A 17776-nucleotide genomic window follows, 5' to 3' on the forward strand; every position below is an offset into this window, starting at 1 on the left:
TCATTAAAACGAATAAAATGTAATAATAATAATAATAATAATAATAATAATAATAATAATAATAAAAAAGAGCCATGTCCTTACATTCGCTGGTTGTTTTGGTGTTTGGTATTGTTTTGTTGGTGTGGTTTTTTTTTATGTATATAAAAGTTTGTTGTTGCTTAATTTCAAAGTAAAGCATTGAAAATGCTCAAATGAATTACAACATAACTTCACAGAAATAAAGGTTTGGTCCTGTTATTATTAGTTGATGGCAAGCTGATACATGCAAGTATCTGCCTTTATACATACAACCTCTGACTCACAGTGAGGCATAGAAGGATTAGTGGAAATCAGAATCATAGGAAGGGAGTGGGCAAAGTGCTACTGCATTGTAGCTACTGCATGGAATGTTATTGAATACTATACATATGAATTAATTGAAGGAAAAACTAATTTAGTTTGTAAATCTTCACTCAAATGACTATATGAAAAATAAATAAAGATGGGGAAAAATTAGAGAATATTGCTTGATAAAATATAACATGTTATTGTTGTTATGTGCCATCGAATTGCCTGAGACTCATAGCGACCCTTGTACAACATTCCTAAGCCCTGCTCTATCCTGTGCCAATCATATTGTCTCTACCACACCTACCCCCATTAACCCAGTCACTGAATCAATCCATCTCATTGAGAGTCTTCCTTTCCTGTGCTGTCCCTCCATGCTCCCAAGCATGACATCCTTTCTCCAACATAACAGGAGAAAAAAAGGCCCATTCCATTAGTACCAGAAATTACCTTATTGGTAAAGCTCTTCCACTCATCAACTGCATCTTCCAAAATCTTCTGCTGGTCCTGGACCACAGCATGGAGCCGTGTCCAGCGCTGCCACACGGTAGTGGTGAACCGGCTAACTGTGGCTCTGCTCGCTTCATTTCCATTTTTTTCCAGTGGGGAGGCCTTTTCCTCCAGGGCCACAATTTTCTCCTGGAAAGAGTTGACTACTGACACTAAACTCTGGGAGTGGAAAACAAACAGGATGTGAGTGAGACATGGAATAAGTACTATAGATTTTACCAAAGCCCCAAAATATTTCCAAAAAGCAAAGATTCCTACAGAAAGGTCAAGGATGAGAGAAACAGGAAGCCACTCAATGCGATGGACTAACACAATGATTGTACAAATGGACAGAAGTGTGGTGCTAATTTTGAGGATGTTGCGGGGCGAGGCTCAAGTCTGCTGTTCATAGAGCTGACAGGAGTCTTAGCTGGACGTCACCTAACAGCAGCAGCAACAATATAGTAAAGCTTGCTTTTACATTTACACTTAAATCAGGGGATGAGGAGGTTGATAATGTTAGGTGCCCAGAGGTCAGTTCCAACTAACAATTGTCCAACATACACAGAAAAGAATGTTGACCAAGGTCAATGCCGTCCCCACAACGCTGGCTGTGTTGGAGCCCATTATTATAATGGCTGTGTCGGTTCATCTTGTTGAGGGTCTTTGGTGTGTTTTGGTTTGTTTTTATTTTTTTAAGGTTAAGGTAAATAATCTGTTATTTGCCAATGAAAAAGTTTAATTGTTACTGCAATGACTTTGCCCTGTTTTTTTAAAGCTGCATTGCTGTTATCAGACGCCATCAGGTTGAACCTGACTCAGAGACTCTGAACGGCAGATCGAAAGGCTTGCCTGGCCCTTTCTCACAATCTCTGCCGTGCTGAGGCCCACTGTTGAAGTCACTGTGTCCATCTGTCTCACACATGGCGTTCCTCTCCTTCAATACCTCTCTACTTTTCCCACCATGACTTCTCCCAAGCTCGATGTCACCTGATTACATGCCCACAGTATGAGAGGCAGAGCTTCGCCGTCCTTGCCTCCCAGGAGCACCCTGGCTCCACTTCTTCTAAGGAGACGTGTGTTTGTTAGTCCCTGGTAGATTCAATATTCTTCACCACCATTCAAAGACACTAGTTCTTCTTTGGTCTTCCTTATTTATTGTCCCAAATCACATGCATAGGAAACATGTGAAAATACTAAGGTTTCAGTCAGTTACACCTTAATCATAAATTGGCATCTTTAAAGCATGTGTAAAAATGAATTCAATATTTGAGTATGTTGCATTCTTCCTAATAAGCTGGTATGAAGGAGGAAGGCACAGCTATTAACGACTGAATATTCTCTGGATATACTTAAGCCACCAACAGAAAATACTTCTTGAAATTCACTAACTGTAAGTTTATCAGAAGTCAGTTTCTCTGCACTTAATAAACATTTAAACATTTTTTTTCCAATGTTGTTGTTGTTGATTGCCTTTGAGTCGAGCATGATGCATAGCGATCCTATGAACAAAAGGCCTGAAGCCTTTCTGTAACTATCGACATTTATCAAAGTTCATAGAATTTCTGGAGGCATATTATTTAGGAAGTTGATGCCACTCCTGCTTCCAAACCTGTCATAGTATGTTATTGTTGTTATGTGCCACTGAATCACCTGCAATGCATAGCGACCCTATGTACCGCAGCTCTGAACCCTTTCCTGTCCTGAGCCAGTCTCACTATTTCCAACACACCAAGCCCCATTGCCCCAGTAACTATATCAATCTATCTCACTCGGGGTCTTCCTCTCCTGAATTGTATGTCAATCATTCCAAGCAGGATGTCCAACAAAGAGTCATAAAACTAAATAACTCATTGCTCTTGAGTTAGAACTGACTCACAGCTGACCGTCCGGCAAGTTTGTTTTTAACAGATTTGTTTAAATCACAAGGGAGGAGATGTACATCGTTCTGCCTCAAAGCAGCTGGTGGATTTGAACCTCAAAAGAGGCAGCATGGCCTTCAGGTGGTTGGCAGTGCAACCCTCTACAGACCATGCCACCAGACATCCCTAGGAGACATGAAAGGCTAACAATATCTAATAATTTAAGAGTACTCGGACAGGTGGTTAAATGTGTCCTTCTTGTATTTAAGAAATCTATATAGGATACCACAACAAGATAAACAATCCATTTGAAAAATGGGCACAGGATATGAGCAGACACTTCACCAAAGAAGCCATTCAGATGGCAAACAAACACATGAAGAAATGTTTAAAACCCTAGCTCTAAGAGAGATGTAAATCAAAACAACTATGAAATATCATCTCACCCCAGTATGAATAGCAAAATTTAACAGAATAGCAAACAACAAATGCTGATGAGGTTGTGGAGAACCTGGAACCCTTATTCACTGTTGGTGGGAGTGTAAAATGGTGCAACCCCTGCGGAAGGCAGTATGGCGCTTTCTCAAAAAGTTGCAAATAGAGATACCATTTGACCCAGCAATTCCACTACTGGGAATATATCCTAAAGAAACCATAACTGCCACCTAAGTAGATACATGTGCACCCATGCTTATTGCAGCTTTGTTCACAATAGCAAAGAGTTGGAAACAACCTAAGTGCCTATCAACAAATGAATGGATGGAGAAGCTGTGGTATATTCACAAAATGGAATATTACACTGCTTTGAAAAACAAGGAACTCATGCAATATTATTCAAAATGGGTGACCCTGGAGGACATTAAGCTGAGTGAAATATCTCAGTCACAAAAGGACAAATACTGCATAGTGCCACTCTTGTAAAATGGGACTGACACTGGGGTTGGAAGGAGACTGAGAAAGATGGCATAAATAATGTATACTGCAATGAAGCAGATGAGGGAGAGAACTGTTTAAAAAGATTGTGTGATTAGGTATTGTTGTCATGACAGGAGTCAAGAATGAAGGCTGCATAGTGGCGTGCACTTGGGGGAGGGAATGTATAACAATGAAAGAATTTTTCTTTTACTTTTCAAAGAGAAACATGAACTGGGGTAGGTGGGAAGGGTGGGCAGGGAGAAAAGTGGAACAATGAATGAATGGAAATCCAAAGTCTCTGTAAATTTTCATTAAAATCAATGATAATTAAAGAGTAAAAAAAAAGAAATCTATATAGCAAAGAAGATTTAATGATCTCCCAATGAAACCTTCACACCTAAAAAACCCATTAAAATGATCTTTAAATAGCATTTTATGATCATTCAAAACTAAAGAAACTACAGGAAAACACAAAAAACCACAGACCTTGTGTTCTGATAGTTTTTCTTCTGCTTCGTGATTGGAAGAAGTCTTCAGTAAAGAAAATTCAGACAATTGCTTCTCGGCTTCATTCATCAGGTCAATCACCTCTCCCCGTGCCTTCTGGTAATCCTGCCATTGGGCTGCACATCTTGAAAAGTCCAAAAGAAATCAAGTCCAGTGAGATTAAATGATACCCAATCCCACATCTCCATGTAGCGTTCTGACGCCAATATTGTCTATTGACCCAGAGAGAGAAGAGTGTGAACTCGTGCGCCAATTTTTGTAGAGCTGAATTTTATCATCCCTCAAAGAATTCCCCAGCCTTGGTACTTGAGAATTTGACCTTACCTGGACATAAGATCTTTGCATGTCAATCAACTTAAGGTGAAGTTGTTAGGATAGACCTAAATTCAACATGACTCATGTCCTTTTAAGAAGAGGAGCCACAAATATAGACACAGAAGGAGAGTGTCATCTGATGACAAAGTCACAGGGTGGACAGAAACAGCTAGAAGTCAATGAATGTCAAGTGTTACCACCAGCAACACCGGAAGCTAAGAGAATGTGGTGGGACACCTTCTTCCCTAGAGCCCTCAGAAGGAGCATGGCTCTGTCCGCACCATCATTTGGAAATTCTGGCTTCCAGAAGTGTGAGAAAGGAAACTTGTAGTAAGCCAAAAGTTCATGGATTTGTTACTAGAGCAATAGAAAATGAATACACTAGTATGTATCATTGAATACGCTAATACATATCATTGACTTGTTTCGTGATGTAGAAAGTATAAAACCAGCACTGCGGTACCTCTGCGGGAGCTCTTACCTCTGCAGCAGCTCTTGCTGGACCTGGGATTCCTGAGTTACCCTCTTGCTCCTGTCTTCTAGGGAAGCCAACTTCTGCGCCATCTCCTCCTTCCCTGTGGCCTTGATGAGCGGGCTGAGGCTGGCCACCAGGCTTTGAAGTGCCTGCAGGTCGCTGTCAAACTGACCCTGTGTGCTGAAAAACTCCACGTGGCTCTGTAGGTTTTCCTCGGCGCTCTCCACGTCCATGCCGTTGCCCGCAGGCTGGAGCATCTCCTGAGCGTCTTGAAGCCAGTCATCAGCCGCTTGATGCACTTGGTAATACCGCTGACACTGAGCGTACACTTCAGTCAGGGTGGCCTGGAAAACAATGGCAACAACAGCAAACTGGTAAATGAAGTCAACACCCCATGGCAATGTTTATATAGTGAAGAGTTGGATGTTTTTCATTTCTGTTCCAGTCCTCAGACACGTGAGTATGTATAAAGTAAAGAATTACATGTAATTGTCTTGTCTCATGTGCATTCAGGAATTCTCTTTTCTTGTTGCCCTTCTTAAGTTACTATTACTTTATGTAACATTTATTATGATAACAATTACATTTCAAATAAAGGAGTAATAAGGAAGAAGTTAAACAGAAATGTGTGTAATCTTTACAAACATTAAATATTTTTTCTCTCCAGCAAAAAAAAAAATAGAATAAATAATTTTTCTCTCCAACAAAAAAATAGAATAAATAAAAAAAATTATTTGAGCACATTGTTGGTTTGGTTATGTACCATCGAGTCATTTGTGAGCCTTAGCGACCCTATGTACAGCAGCTCTGAACCCTGCCCTGTCCTGAGCCAGTCTCACTAATCCTGACACACCCATGCCCCACTGCCCCAGTTACTATGTTAATCCATCTCATCTGGGGTCTCTCTCTCCTGCGCGGTTGCTCCACCCTCCACTGCTCTGTGTCTCTCCTTTGAAGTACCTGGGGTGTTCGAATCCCCCACCATGCTTTCCATTAGCAGCTAAGCCCTTTAACCACTGTGCCATCGAGGTTTTCTCTACGTGAGGAAGCGCTTTCAAACTCAGGAGGACAGGAGACCCTGTAAGTGACTGGCTATGAGTGTACAAGTGTTCAGGTACAAAGACATAGCTCACAACTGATGAGCACTGAATAAGGAAAAAAAGAGGATGACAGAGTGTCTATGACAGATTAGAAAGTCTCTAGGATCCACCACCTTCAGTTATTTGTGCCAAGACAACTCATATCACTACGAAGTCCAAATGACAGCACAAATGACACTGTTAAGACTGGAGATGCTGCTTCCAGACTCATCAAGTCAATACAGAGGAAGTTTGCATGACATCTATTTTTAAAGAAGAAAATTCCAGATCACTTCTGTTCGTATTTTCGGATCTATCTAATGTTGTTGCTATGTGCCATCGAGTCACTTGTGACTTATTACAACCCTATGGACAACAGCTCTGAATCTTGCTCTATCCTGAGGTTACACCTTATTATCTCTGACACATTTACCCCCATTATTCCAGTCACTGAATCAATCCATCTTATTGAGGGTCTTCCTTTCTCATGCTGTCCCTCCACCCTCCTAAGAGTGTTCTCTCTCTCCTAGGACTGGTGCCTCCTTGCAACATGCCCAAGGTACGTCAAAGTTTCAGAATCCTTGCCTCCAAGGAGCAGCCTAGTTTCACTGTCTTCAGGATGAACCTGTTTGTTCTCTTAGCAGTCCATCGCATATTTAATACTCCAGCACTGAAATTCAAAGGCATCAATCCTTCTGTCATCTCTAGTCACTGTCAAGCTTTCTGATGCACAGCAAGTAATCACGAAGACAATGACCTGGATCCAGCACACCTTAGTCTCTAGACTGACATCGTTGCTCTTTAGTACTCAGGAAAGGTTGTTGACAGCAGATTTTCCCAATGCAATTTGTCTTTTGATTCCAAGAGTGTTGATTGTGGAGATAAGCAAATTGAAGCTGTTAGCAACCTCAATCTCTTCACCATATTCATGATGCTGCCAAATAGACCAGTGGTGAGAATCTTTGTTTTCTTGATATTGAGCTTCAGTCTATATTGAAGGTTGCAATCTTTGACCTTCTTCAGCAAGTGCCTCAGGTCCTCCTCAGTTTCAGCAAGCAGGGTTGTGTCATCTGTTTAAAACAGGTTGTTGATGAATCTTTCTCCAATCCTATTGCCACATTCCTCTTCATAGAGCCCAGCCTCCAAGATGATCTGTTTTGCACATAGATTGAAAAGACATGGAGCCAGGACGCATCCCTTGCGTACAATCTTCCCAATTTTGAACCAAGCGTTGTTTTCTTGCTCTGTTCTGAAGACTGCTTCCTGGTCCAAGGATAGGTTTTTGCATAAGCACAATCAAATGTTCTGGGATTCCCATTCTATTCAGAATCAGTCACAGTTTGCTGTGATCCACACAATCAAAACTCTTTGAATCATCAATGAAACACAGACAGGCATTGCTCTGGTACTCTCTGTTTTCAGCCAAGATTCATTTAACATAAGCTATAATATCCCTAGTGCCACGGCCTCTTCTAAATCCAGCCTTGCACATCTGGTAGTTTTCTGCTGATGTGCTGTTCCAATCATATTTGGATTATTGTTAGCAGACTCTTGATTGCATGTGATATTAATGATATTGTTCCTTAATTACATCTCTATCTTGGAAAAACAGTTGTGTTGTTGCTGTTGGATCCCATTGTTAGCATTAGTACCAAGAAAAGAGGCAAAGTTTATGTTTGGAAAATTAAAGTATCACAACCAGGGAGCCAATATTGACATGCATGGGATTGGTGCTTTGTCAGAAGAAGTGGACACTTGGAGCACACAAATTATATCAGAAAATAGGGACCAAAATGAGAACCTCTTAATAAACTTTGAACTCTCCCTAGCATTGTCTCTTTGGCCCAGACTCCAGCCCCAAGGCCCACTCAGAGAAGGAGGCCATAAACAGAACTGCACCTCAATAGCTTGCTGCCTCCTCCCCATGTTTCCTTTCGAAGATGGAGGTCCATCTCTTTGAGGATGTAACTTTCTAATAAATTTCAATTTACTATTTCACCTTCTTAACTTGATTGTGCTTATGTGAAACCTATACTTGGACCAAGATGCAGTCTTCGGAACAGAACAAGGAAATACTGCATGGTTCAAAATCAGGAAAGGAGTGTTTCAGGGGATCGTCCTGTCTCCATACCTTTTCAATTTCTATGCAGAACAGACCATTCAGGAGGCTGGGCTTTATGAAAAGGAATGTGGCATTAGGGTTGGAGGAAGATACATCAACAACCTACATTATGCAGATGAAACAACCTTGCTTGCTGAAACTGAGGAGGACCTGGAGTGCTTGCTGCAGAAAGTCAAAGACTGTTGTCTCCAGTATGGATTGAAGCTCAACATCAAGAAAACAAAGATTCTCACCACTAGGCCAATTGGCAGAACCATGATGGATGGAGACGAGACTAAGGCTGTTCACAGGCACAGCTTGCTCAGCTCCACAATCAACACTTTTGACACCAGCAGTCAGGAAATTAAAAGATGGTTTGCATTAGGTAAATGTGCTGTCAGGGAACTTTCCAGTGTACTGTAAAACAACAGTGTCGATCTAGAGACCAATGTGAGCCTGATCCAAGCCATGGTCTTCGCTATTACTTGCGATGCATCAGGTTGTTGAACAATGACTAAGGATGACAGAAGAAATATTGATGCCTTTGAGTTGTGGTGCTGGAGAAGAGTCTTGACCATACCATGGACCCCTAAGAAAACAAACAGATCTGTCTTGGAGAGACTGGAACCAAGTTTCTCCTTGGTGGCTAAGATTTTGAAGCTCCATCTTACATACTTTGGGCATGTGGACAGGAGGAACCTATCCTTGGAGAAAGACCTCATGCTCAGAAGGGTGGCGGGATGGTGCAGGAGAGGAAGACCCCAATGAGGTGGATTGATACAGTAGCTAGGGCAAGGGGGATGGAGCTCGGAGTCATTGAGACTGGCTCAGGACAGGGTAGAGCTGTTGTACCTAGGGTTGCTATGAGTCTCCAAGCAATTCAATGGCACATAACAAAAACAAACAATTTAGGAAATAAAGTGATAGGATAATAATGATTCATTGAGAACTTCCTCTACACTAGTCCCTGGGCTAAAGAGTATATACTTCATGAAGGAGATATTCTTGCAAGATGGAAAGGAAGTAAGTAACTGCCTGAGATCACAAAGCATGGCAGCCTGCCTGCTTTACCTCAAAGCTCTCTCTGAAGGCAAGTTCTCCTTTCCCTACTTGAGTGGTTGAACTCTCCTCGTCTCTGAGAGACTGAGGACAAACGTGAAGAGAACAACTAGCTAAGGGAATAAAATGAATCACGCTTCTCCTCTGTTCACCATCCTACCATGTCTTCTTGATTCTCCCCCACCCTTTCATTTTGAAATAAATATATTGAGGAAAAGTAGGTATAACATGAAATTTGAGATGTTAGTCAATTTTAAGCCTGTAATTCATTGACTTAATTGCATTCACAGAGTAGTTCAACAACTACCGCTATTTCCAAAATATTTTTATCACATCAATCAGAACTCCCTGCCCATAAACTATAACTCCTTACTGTTGGGTGGACAGCACTTGGAAGCCATAGAGGAAACACAAGCAGGAAGTCAAATTAGGAAGCTTATGTGTTTCCGTTTCTTTTTGTTCCCATGAATGAAGGCCATTTTCCATATTCTGGTCTTGTTCCATCCTCATCGCCCCTGACTCACTTGTGTCCATTGCTGCAGTCGCTGTGTCTATCTGTCTCATGGGGGGGGGGGGGAGATGATGAGGATGACACAGGATGGGATAGGGTTCACCTTGTTGTTTATAGAGTCAAACTTGATACAATGGCACCTACCGCCACCTACAACCAAGTGTCATTCCTTGAGAAAATTTGGAGAGAGGGAGCCACCCAGTGGCCTGGGGTCTGTGAGGTCTCACAGTGACACTCCAGGGGGTTTCTCAGGCAGGAAATCACCCATGACAGAATCTATGCCTCCTTCCTTTAGAGAAGCTGGTGGATTTGAACTGTTGATCTTTCTCTTAGTAGCCTGATAAGTGACGTACTAGACCACTCGAGCTCCTTCTAGTCAGTAGAAAATACCACACAGATGAATTGCTTGAGGACAATAAAGCTTGTCATCCACCTGTCCATTTGTGGACTCACCATCCAGGGCTAATGCTAGAAATCCCAGGATTCATATTGTTTTTTAAAAAATCTTCTAAGATGCAGTATTGTTGCTGTGTGCTATCTAGTCAGAAGCAACCCATACCTGACCCTCTAGTGCCTTTTAAGAGGAGTAAATCACATGGGAGGAGACTGTCCAACATCTTTCTCTCGTGGAGCAGCTGGTGGATTTGAACCGCATTCCTTCAGGATTGTAGCACACCTTCTTACCACTAGGCCACCAGAGTTCCCTAAAACATCCTATAAAGATGCATGATTTCTCTAAAGGTGTGAGGTAACTGGAATTTTAGTGTACTGTAGGAGCTCCTGGGTAGCATAAACAGTTATCTATCAGGATACTAATTAAACCTCGTAGGTTTGAGATCACTGAGAGGGACTCAGAAGTAAGACCTGGCAATCAGTTTCTGAAAAGCCTCCCACTGAAAGCCACGTGGAGCACAGTTCTACTCTGACACTGATGGAGTTGCCAAGACTAGACAGCAACTGTGCTTTGGGGTAACTGCGGTAGAAGTAACAAAGCCTTGGGGTGGAGTGGGTAAGGGCTCAGCTGTTAACTAAAAGGGTCAGCAGTGGCAAACAGGCCCTTCAGGGAAAAAAGTGAAGCAATTGACTCCTATAAAGATTTAGAAACTGAACGAGACAGTTTTATTCTGACCTAGGAAGCCCTGAGGGAGCACTGGTGGCCTAGTGGTAAGAAGCTCTGCTGCAATTTCAAAGGCACATGGTTCAAATCCACCAGCTGCTTCATAGGAGAAGGATGGACAATCTCCTTCAGTGCAAATTAACTGCCTCTGAAAACCCACCACACAGTTATGGGTCGGTTCCGACTTGACAGTACACAGTAAAAACAGGGATTCTCTACAGGAGCTCTGCTGCTTTAGTGCGTAAGGAGTTGGGTCGCCAACCCAAAGGTAAGTGGTTGGAACCCACCAACTGCTCCTTGGGAGAAAGACTGGGTGTGAGCTGATTGAATTTGGTCTCATATTTAAAAGGACTTATGGCCACCAGTCTGGGGCTATTTCCAGGCTGGAAAGATAAATAGAACAGCTGAGGTTTGTTTTCTGGTTTGGCCTTGAGACTAGGGTGTGGTTGTTGCTCACAACAGGGTGTGAGCTGATATGTAAAAAAGGCTTTTGGGCCCAAGGCTTCCAAGCCTGTTTTTGTGGATCTCCTAAATAAAACAGGCTTCGAAGCAGAAGTGGCATCCACTTCCCCCCCCCCAAAAAAAAATCTTGCCTCTGGAAACTCTATGAACTTGGAGAAAAGATGAAAGTTTTGTGTTCAAGACTTTCGTTTATAGGGTCACTATGGGTCATCAATGACTCTATGGCACTTAGCAACAACAAAAACCCTCTAAAGGGTCAATTACACATTGGTTTGATTCCACCGCAGTAACTTTACCTCCCAAGAATTCCCATGGAGTGGAATCAATTCAACAGCAATGAGTTTATTTTAAATACAACAAAGTCAACATGGAAATCACATGAAATCAATATCATGAACTTCTCTAAAACTCAGAGCTGATTCTGGCTCATAGCGACCTTCTGTAGGGTTTCCAAGACTGAATCTTAATGAGAGGAAACTGCCACTCTTTCCCTCGGTGCAGCTGGTGGATTTGAACTGCCAGAGATGAGCAGCCTTTTAGTTATTAGCACAACACATTAGGGACACAACCATCAACGATTGTTAATGTGAGTTTAAATATGGAAAAAAATTAATTCTCATAAAGCACTCTGGAAGAGGCATCCATATAGTGTCAAAAAAGGAAATTCTTTTTTTTTTTTTAATTTCCCTTCATTCATTGTTGCACTTTTCCCCCAAAAAAGTAAATTTTTAAGAAAGTAATTCTATTGCAACAATTCCCTCCAGGCCTCATAAGATCGCTCAAGTAAGTAGAGTGGGGAGGCACGGGGCCTAGCCTCTGCACCCACCTGCCTGGCACGCAAGGCCTCCTGCACGTCGGTGTCCAGCTCGCCCAGCTCCGCCAGCGTGTGCTCCAGGTCCGCGGGGATCACCTCCTTAGCTCTGACGCACTTCTCCTTCTCCTTGCGGCTCAGGGCGCTCATGATCCTCAGGCTGGACTGCACCTCCTCCTGATGGATCTGGGTCTTACGGATCTCTTCCTGGATGTCCTGGAGGCTCAGGTCCAGGCACACGGGCCCACTGAGCTCCGCCTTGACCCTCCGCAGCCAGTCCAGTGAGCGGCTCATCTCCGACTGGAAGTCGATGCTCTGGACCATGCGGGCCTCGCATTCCGCCACGGTCTCCCCGAGGGCAGCGGTCAGCACCCGCAGCTCCTCTCGCCAGGCCTCCAGCCGATGCTTGGCCTTCTCATAAGCCATGGGGTCGAGGTGGGGACACAGGTCCTCGAGGTGCACGGTGACTCGGTTCAGGAGGGTCCCTGCATCCTGGAGACTTCCCGCCAGGGAGTGATACATCTTGAGCTTCTCCTCTGCAGGAAGTGTCTCCTCGTTCACCTTGGCCTGGTCCCTTCTCACCGCTTCCAGCTGTGTCTCCAGCTGTTGGCACATCCTCTCGTGCTCCTGGTAGGCACTGGCCATGTCCTCTAGCACGCTCACCCGCTGCTCCGCTTGCCGCTTCAGCCTGTGGTACAAGGTGACAAGGTGCAGCATCCGATTGGGCTGCCAGGGCTGCCCGGTGCTCTGGAAACCTTCCTTCTTCTGATTCAGTTCATCCACTGCTTCCCCCAGGCTCAACACCTGACCCAGGAGGGCCCTGCAGGCATCGCGAAGGGACAGGGCCTCCTCGGCCACCAGGGCACCCGGCACACGGCTCATCTTCCCCAGCTGCTCTTCAGCGTCACCCAGAGACTGGGCCGTCAGCTCCATTAAGGACGCGTACTCTTTGCGTGCCAGGATGGCTTCCTGCACCTTGTAGAACTTGTCCTTGGCCAGGGCCACGATGACATTGAACTGCTGGGGCAGCGCGGCCAGCTTCTCGCTGAGGTAGGAGTGGTCCACCTCGTTGAGTGACGGCAGCATGGCCTGGCCACTCCTCTGCAGCGTGGCCAGCAGACTCTCGTACTCGGGGGCCTGCTCGAGCACGTGCTGGTACTTGGCGAGCTGCGCGTGCAGCTCTGCACTCTCGTTCATGAGGTTGACCTCGGGGAAGGTCACGATGTCGGCCTGTTTGAGCCAGTGGCACGCTTTGTCGAAGTCCTCCTTGAAGTGCTTCCTGGGCACCACGCTCCTCTCCAGCTCGTGCAGGCGCTGGCCACAGCGCTGCAGCACCGAGTCGTACACGGCCTGCAGCTCCTGCAGCTTGGCGAGCACCTCGCCCTTGTCGTGCTCGCCCACGGCCTTGAGCAGCTCGCGGCCCTGCGCCCAGAGCCCGGCCACCTCGTGCTGGTACGTCCGGAGGCTGGCCTGCGTGCTCCGGCACGTCTTCACCTGCTTGCTCACATCATCCGGGAGGAGGCCGATGTGCTCCCGGAACGTGATCTTCCTCTCGTGCTGCTGAATCTGGCTGATGGCCTGGAACACGGCCAGCAGGAACTGGGTTTTCTCCGCCAGCGCCTTGTTCAAGTACTTGCGTCGCTGGCCCACCAGGTCGCTGAGGCTGCTCACGTGCCGCTGCGCCTCGGACAGCGCCTTCTGGACCAGCTGGCGCTCGTTGAGCCCCAGGTCCACCATGACCCTGTCGGCGTCCTTCAGCAGCGACTTGAGGAGGGCCTGCTTGGCCTCCAGCTCGCTGCAGATGGCCAGGTGGTCCGTGAGGAGCTTGCGCGCCACGTCGGGCGGGGGACTCTGCTTCAAGGCCTCGGCCACGGCCGGCTGCTGCTCCTGCGCCCACTCCATCAGCTCCCGGAACCGGGCCTGCACCGAGCTCAGCTCCTCCAGGTTGGTCACCGACACCTGGATCTTCCTCTTCACGAGGTCCTCCAGCTGGAACCAGCGCTGCTCCAAGTGGCCCGTCTGCTCTTTGACTAAGTCTCGGTCATCGAGGTTGAGGTGCTCCGTCATCTTCTGCTTCTGCGCCTTCAGCTCTTCCATGGCGTGCTTCTTCTCCTGCAGGGCCAGGGCCAGCTGCTTCAGGGCCTCCAAGTGGACGGTAGTGCTCTCGGCATCGGCCCTGGTCATCGATCAGAAAACACAAGAGCAAATTAGAAACAGCAACAAGAGTGAGAAACTGTGACTGAGATGTTCCACTCAGCATAATGTCCTCCAGGGTCATCCACTTTTAATGAGTTCCTTGTTTTTCAATGCTGCATAGTATTCCATTGTGTGAATATACCAGAGCCTCTCTATCCATTCATTTGCATAGGGCCACTGTTATAAAATGGGACTGACATAGAGGTTGAGAAAAGACAGAAAAGAAGGTGAGGAATGATGTATACTGCATTGGACCAGATGAGGAAGAGTACTGTTTAAAAGGGATATGTGATTGGGTATTATTGTCATGACAGGAGTCCCGAATGAAGGCTGCATAGTGGAGTGGATTTGGGGGGAGGGATTGTATAACAATGAAAGAGTTTTTCTTTTATTTTTCAAGGAGAAGAGTTAATTGGGGGCAAAGGGGGTGGACAGAGAAAAAAGTCCAACAATGAATGAATGGAAACTCTAAGTCTCTGTAAACTTTCATTAAAATTAATTTTAAAAAAAGAGAGAGAAACCGAATCAGTTGCCATCAGATTGACTCCAACTCATGGCACACAGAGTGACCTCTCATGTGACACAACAACTGTACTCCACAGGGTTTTCCATGGGTTACCAGGCCTTTCTCCCAAGGCACCTGTGGGTAGACTTGAACTATCAACCTTTTAGTTCACGGCCAAGTGCTTAATTGTTAGGGCTACCCACGGACTCCAAGAGCAAACTAGTATCTAGGCTATACCATGTTGTTATTCTTCCTCATTTCACTTAAAGGAGATATTTTTGGTTTAAACAGGATAATTGTTAGTTCTTCAATTCAGGGATTTTTGACAGATGCCATGATAAATATGGGATATATTCCCACATGGATGAAACTCACCATATCACCATACTTCTTTATGAATAAAAGTTTCCAAGTGTACGGGATTCATAGGAGACCATGCCAGTGTGTGTGTGTGTGTGTGTGTGGTTGAAAAGTGTGAAGAAAACTGATAAGTGTAAAACAGTATTATATACCAGAAGTGGAATCAAATCCAGTAGCCTTGATACCTCTTATCTACTCTGCTTTCCTCTGCTGATCTTGCCTTCCAATCACAACTGACTCTGTATCTGAGCTGCCTCTACCTCTTGGCAATGAAGCCGAGTTTGCACTTCAACAAGATCTTAAGATGACTTGGGTCAGCATTAAATGTCATCAACTCCAGCCTTGAAAATGATGCTTAAATTAATGAGTGAAGGGTTCATGACACGTTTCCTTATGCCAAGAGGCTCCCAGGAACAATAAGCCTTAGGCAGGACAATTGGCAAGGAAATACTAATGACTGTACAAGTTACTAATCTGTGTGTTTTGCAAAGAATTCTTCTTTATCACTATCTCATCTCATCTCATCTCATCACCATCCAGTAAGAACTGACTCACAGCGGACCCTCCAGCAGGTTCACAAGGCCATAAATGACACAGGAGGAGACTGACCTGTTTGACCCCCCTCAGAGCTGTGAGTGGATTCAAACCACTGGACACGTTCAGCCTTTGCATTAGCAGTGCAGTTCCCAGCATCTTTAAAAAATGTATGTCCATTTTCCTGTTGGATTATTTACCCTTGTCTTGTTGTGATGCTCAAGTATTTTATAAATTCTAGCTATAAGTCCTTTATCTGACATGTCATTACCAAAGACTTTTTCCCAGTCTGTGGCTTCCCTTTTTACCCTGTTGGAGAAGTTTTTGGTTTTTTTTTTTTAATTTTTTGTTTTTTGTTGGAGAAGTTTTTGGATGTGCATAGGGATTTAATTCTTAGAAGGTCCCATTCATCTATTTTATCTTCTCCTGGTTGTAAATTTTTCAGGATACTTGGAAGACTCTTTATGTTGTGGATTAGGACTACTAAAATTCTTCCAAGCTTTTCTTGAATGAAGTTTATAATCCTTGGTTTTAGTCCTAGGTCCATGATCCACCTTGAGTTGGTTTTTGTATATGGAGAGAGGTGGGGATCTTGTTTAATTCTTCTGCAGATAGTTTTCCAGTTTTGCCAACAGAAACAGTTTAACATGCAGAAATAATAATATAGTAATATTATCATCATAAATTATGTGTAAAAAGAAATGTCTGTAAATTGATGAAACATTACAATTGCAGCCATGTCTGTTTTAAATAATAAAAAACAAAATTTAAACCTAAAAAAAAAAAGTGTGTCAAATGCAAAGAACTCTCACTCCTCTGGTTACAGCACCCATGAGAAAGTGCAGACATGCACTCATTCCTGTACAAAACAGTCCATTCTGAAGCAGGAGAAGCCAGTTTGTGAGTCAGGAGGAGGAATGCTGTTTGGACACATGAAGTTTAAAGTGTGTTCAACAACCAAAGCCAACTGCCTAAATGTGAGGGGAATGTCTTCATTTAAAAACTTGACTGGGTTCATCTCTTCATTTAACAACTTGACTGGGTTCATCCCTCTGAACCCAAAAGCACTAAAAGAGGAGTAAAGTGTTACTGAGAGTCAAGGAAAAATACTGAAGACAAATCAGGCAAGAGGATGTTATTGTGAGTCATCGCTGAGTGGATTCCAACTTGTGGAGGGTTCATATGTGTGGAGCAGACTTGCTTCATTAGGTTTCCAAGGCTGGGACCTATTGAAGGCTGATTGCTGGGGCTAACCTCTAACTTCTGAGGCACCAGTAGCTGGGCTCCTAGGATGCATAGCTTTTTGGCTAGTTGTTAAGGGCCTCTTTGTGCCAACCAGGAACCTAGGAAACGTTTATACCTATAACATACAAGGAGTCCTGGGGGTGCAATAGTTAATCACTCATGTACTGGCCATAAAAGCTGGCAATTCAAACCCATCCAGGGTTCTGCAGGAGAAAGACCTGGCAATCTGTTCCCATAAAGACCGAGCGGCCTAGAAAATTCAAGCTGACTTTCTAGTAGGTTTTCATGAGCGTATTAGGTAGTGTAAAACTTCATGTACTGAGCGTCTAACTAAATGGTTAGTGGTTCAAACCCACAAGCTGCTCTGACGGAGAGAGATGGGAAGTCCCTGCCTGTAAATATTCACAGCTTTAGAAACTGGGTGGAGACTTGTCATGAACTGGAACTGACTTGATGGCACAGGAACTATTGCTATTGCAGAAAATCCTCAGTCCCCGTGTCTGTGAGAGCTGGTGTGCAGGTTTCTAACTGTGCCTGTCTTCACTTCTGGGCGGAGACCTGGGAGTGGAACTGCTGGACTCTGATGAGTGTTCCCAGGAACCTTGATGGTGGAGTGTTTTACGTGTTGAGCTGCTCCTCAAAACAACAGCAGTTGGGATCCGCCAGTTGCTCTCTCTGACTGACAGGGAAGACTGGGATGAGTAACGAGTCAGAACTGATTCAATGAAGGTGAGTGTGGCTGTTTTTGTTGGTTTTTTGTTTTTGTTTTTTAAATTCTGATCTGGAGTCCCTTAGGGGTACAAACACTTAATAATGTTCTGTGATGCAAACAAAAAGGCCAGAGATTTGAGTCTGCCCACAGGCACCTGGAGAGAAAGATCTAGTTCAGAAAAAAATCAGCCA

General features: G+C 44.4%; 1 protein-coding gene across 1 annotated transcript in view; it reads right to left on the minus strand.

Moving 5' to 3' along the window:
- SYNE1 (spectrin repeat containing, nuclear envelope 1) overlaps positions 1 to 17776 on the minus strand; it is a 644155-nt gene that overhangs the window by 322458 nt on the left and 303921 nt on the right. Inside the window, exons 75-78 of the mRNA XM_006882743.1 lie at positions 12049 to 14209; positions 4900 to 5237; positions 4083 to 4227; positions 781 to 999 (exon numbers count right to left, since the gene is read on the minus strand). Of these exons, the coding sequence (XP_006882805.1) occupies positions 781 to 999; positions 4083 to 4227; positions 4900 to 5237; positions 12049 to 14209 (2863 nt within the window). The remainder of the gene's footprint in view (positions 1 to 780; positions 1000 to 4082; positions 4228 to 4899; positions 5238 to 12048; positions 14210 to 17776) is intronic.

The sequence above is a fragment of the Elephantulus edwardii genome, unplaced genomic scaffold (assembly GCF_000299155.1).
Source record: "Elephantulus edwardii isolate Elephantulus edwardi_28Jun2011 unplaced genomic scaffold, EleEdw1.0 scaffold00024, whole genome shotgun sequence".
Lineage (NCBI taxonomy): Eukaryota > Metazoa > Chordata > Mammalia > Macroscelidea > Macroscelididae > Elephantulus > Elephantulus edwardii.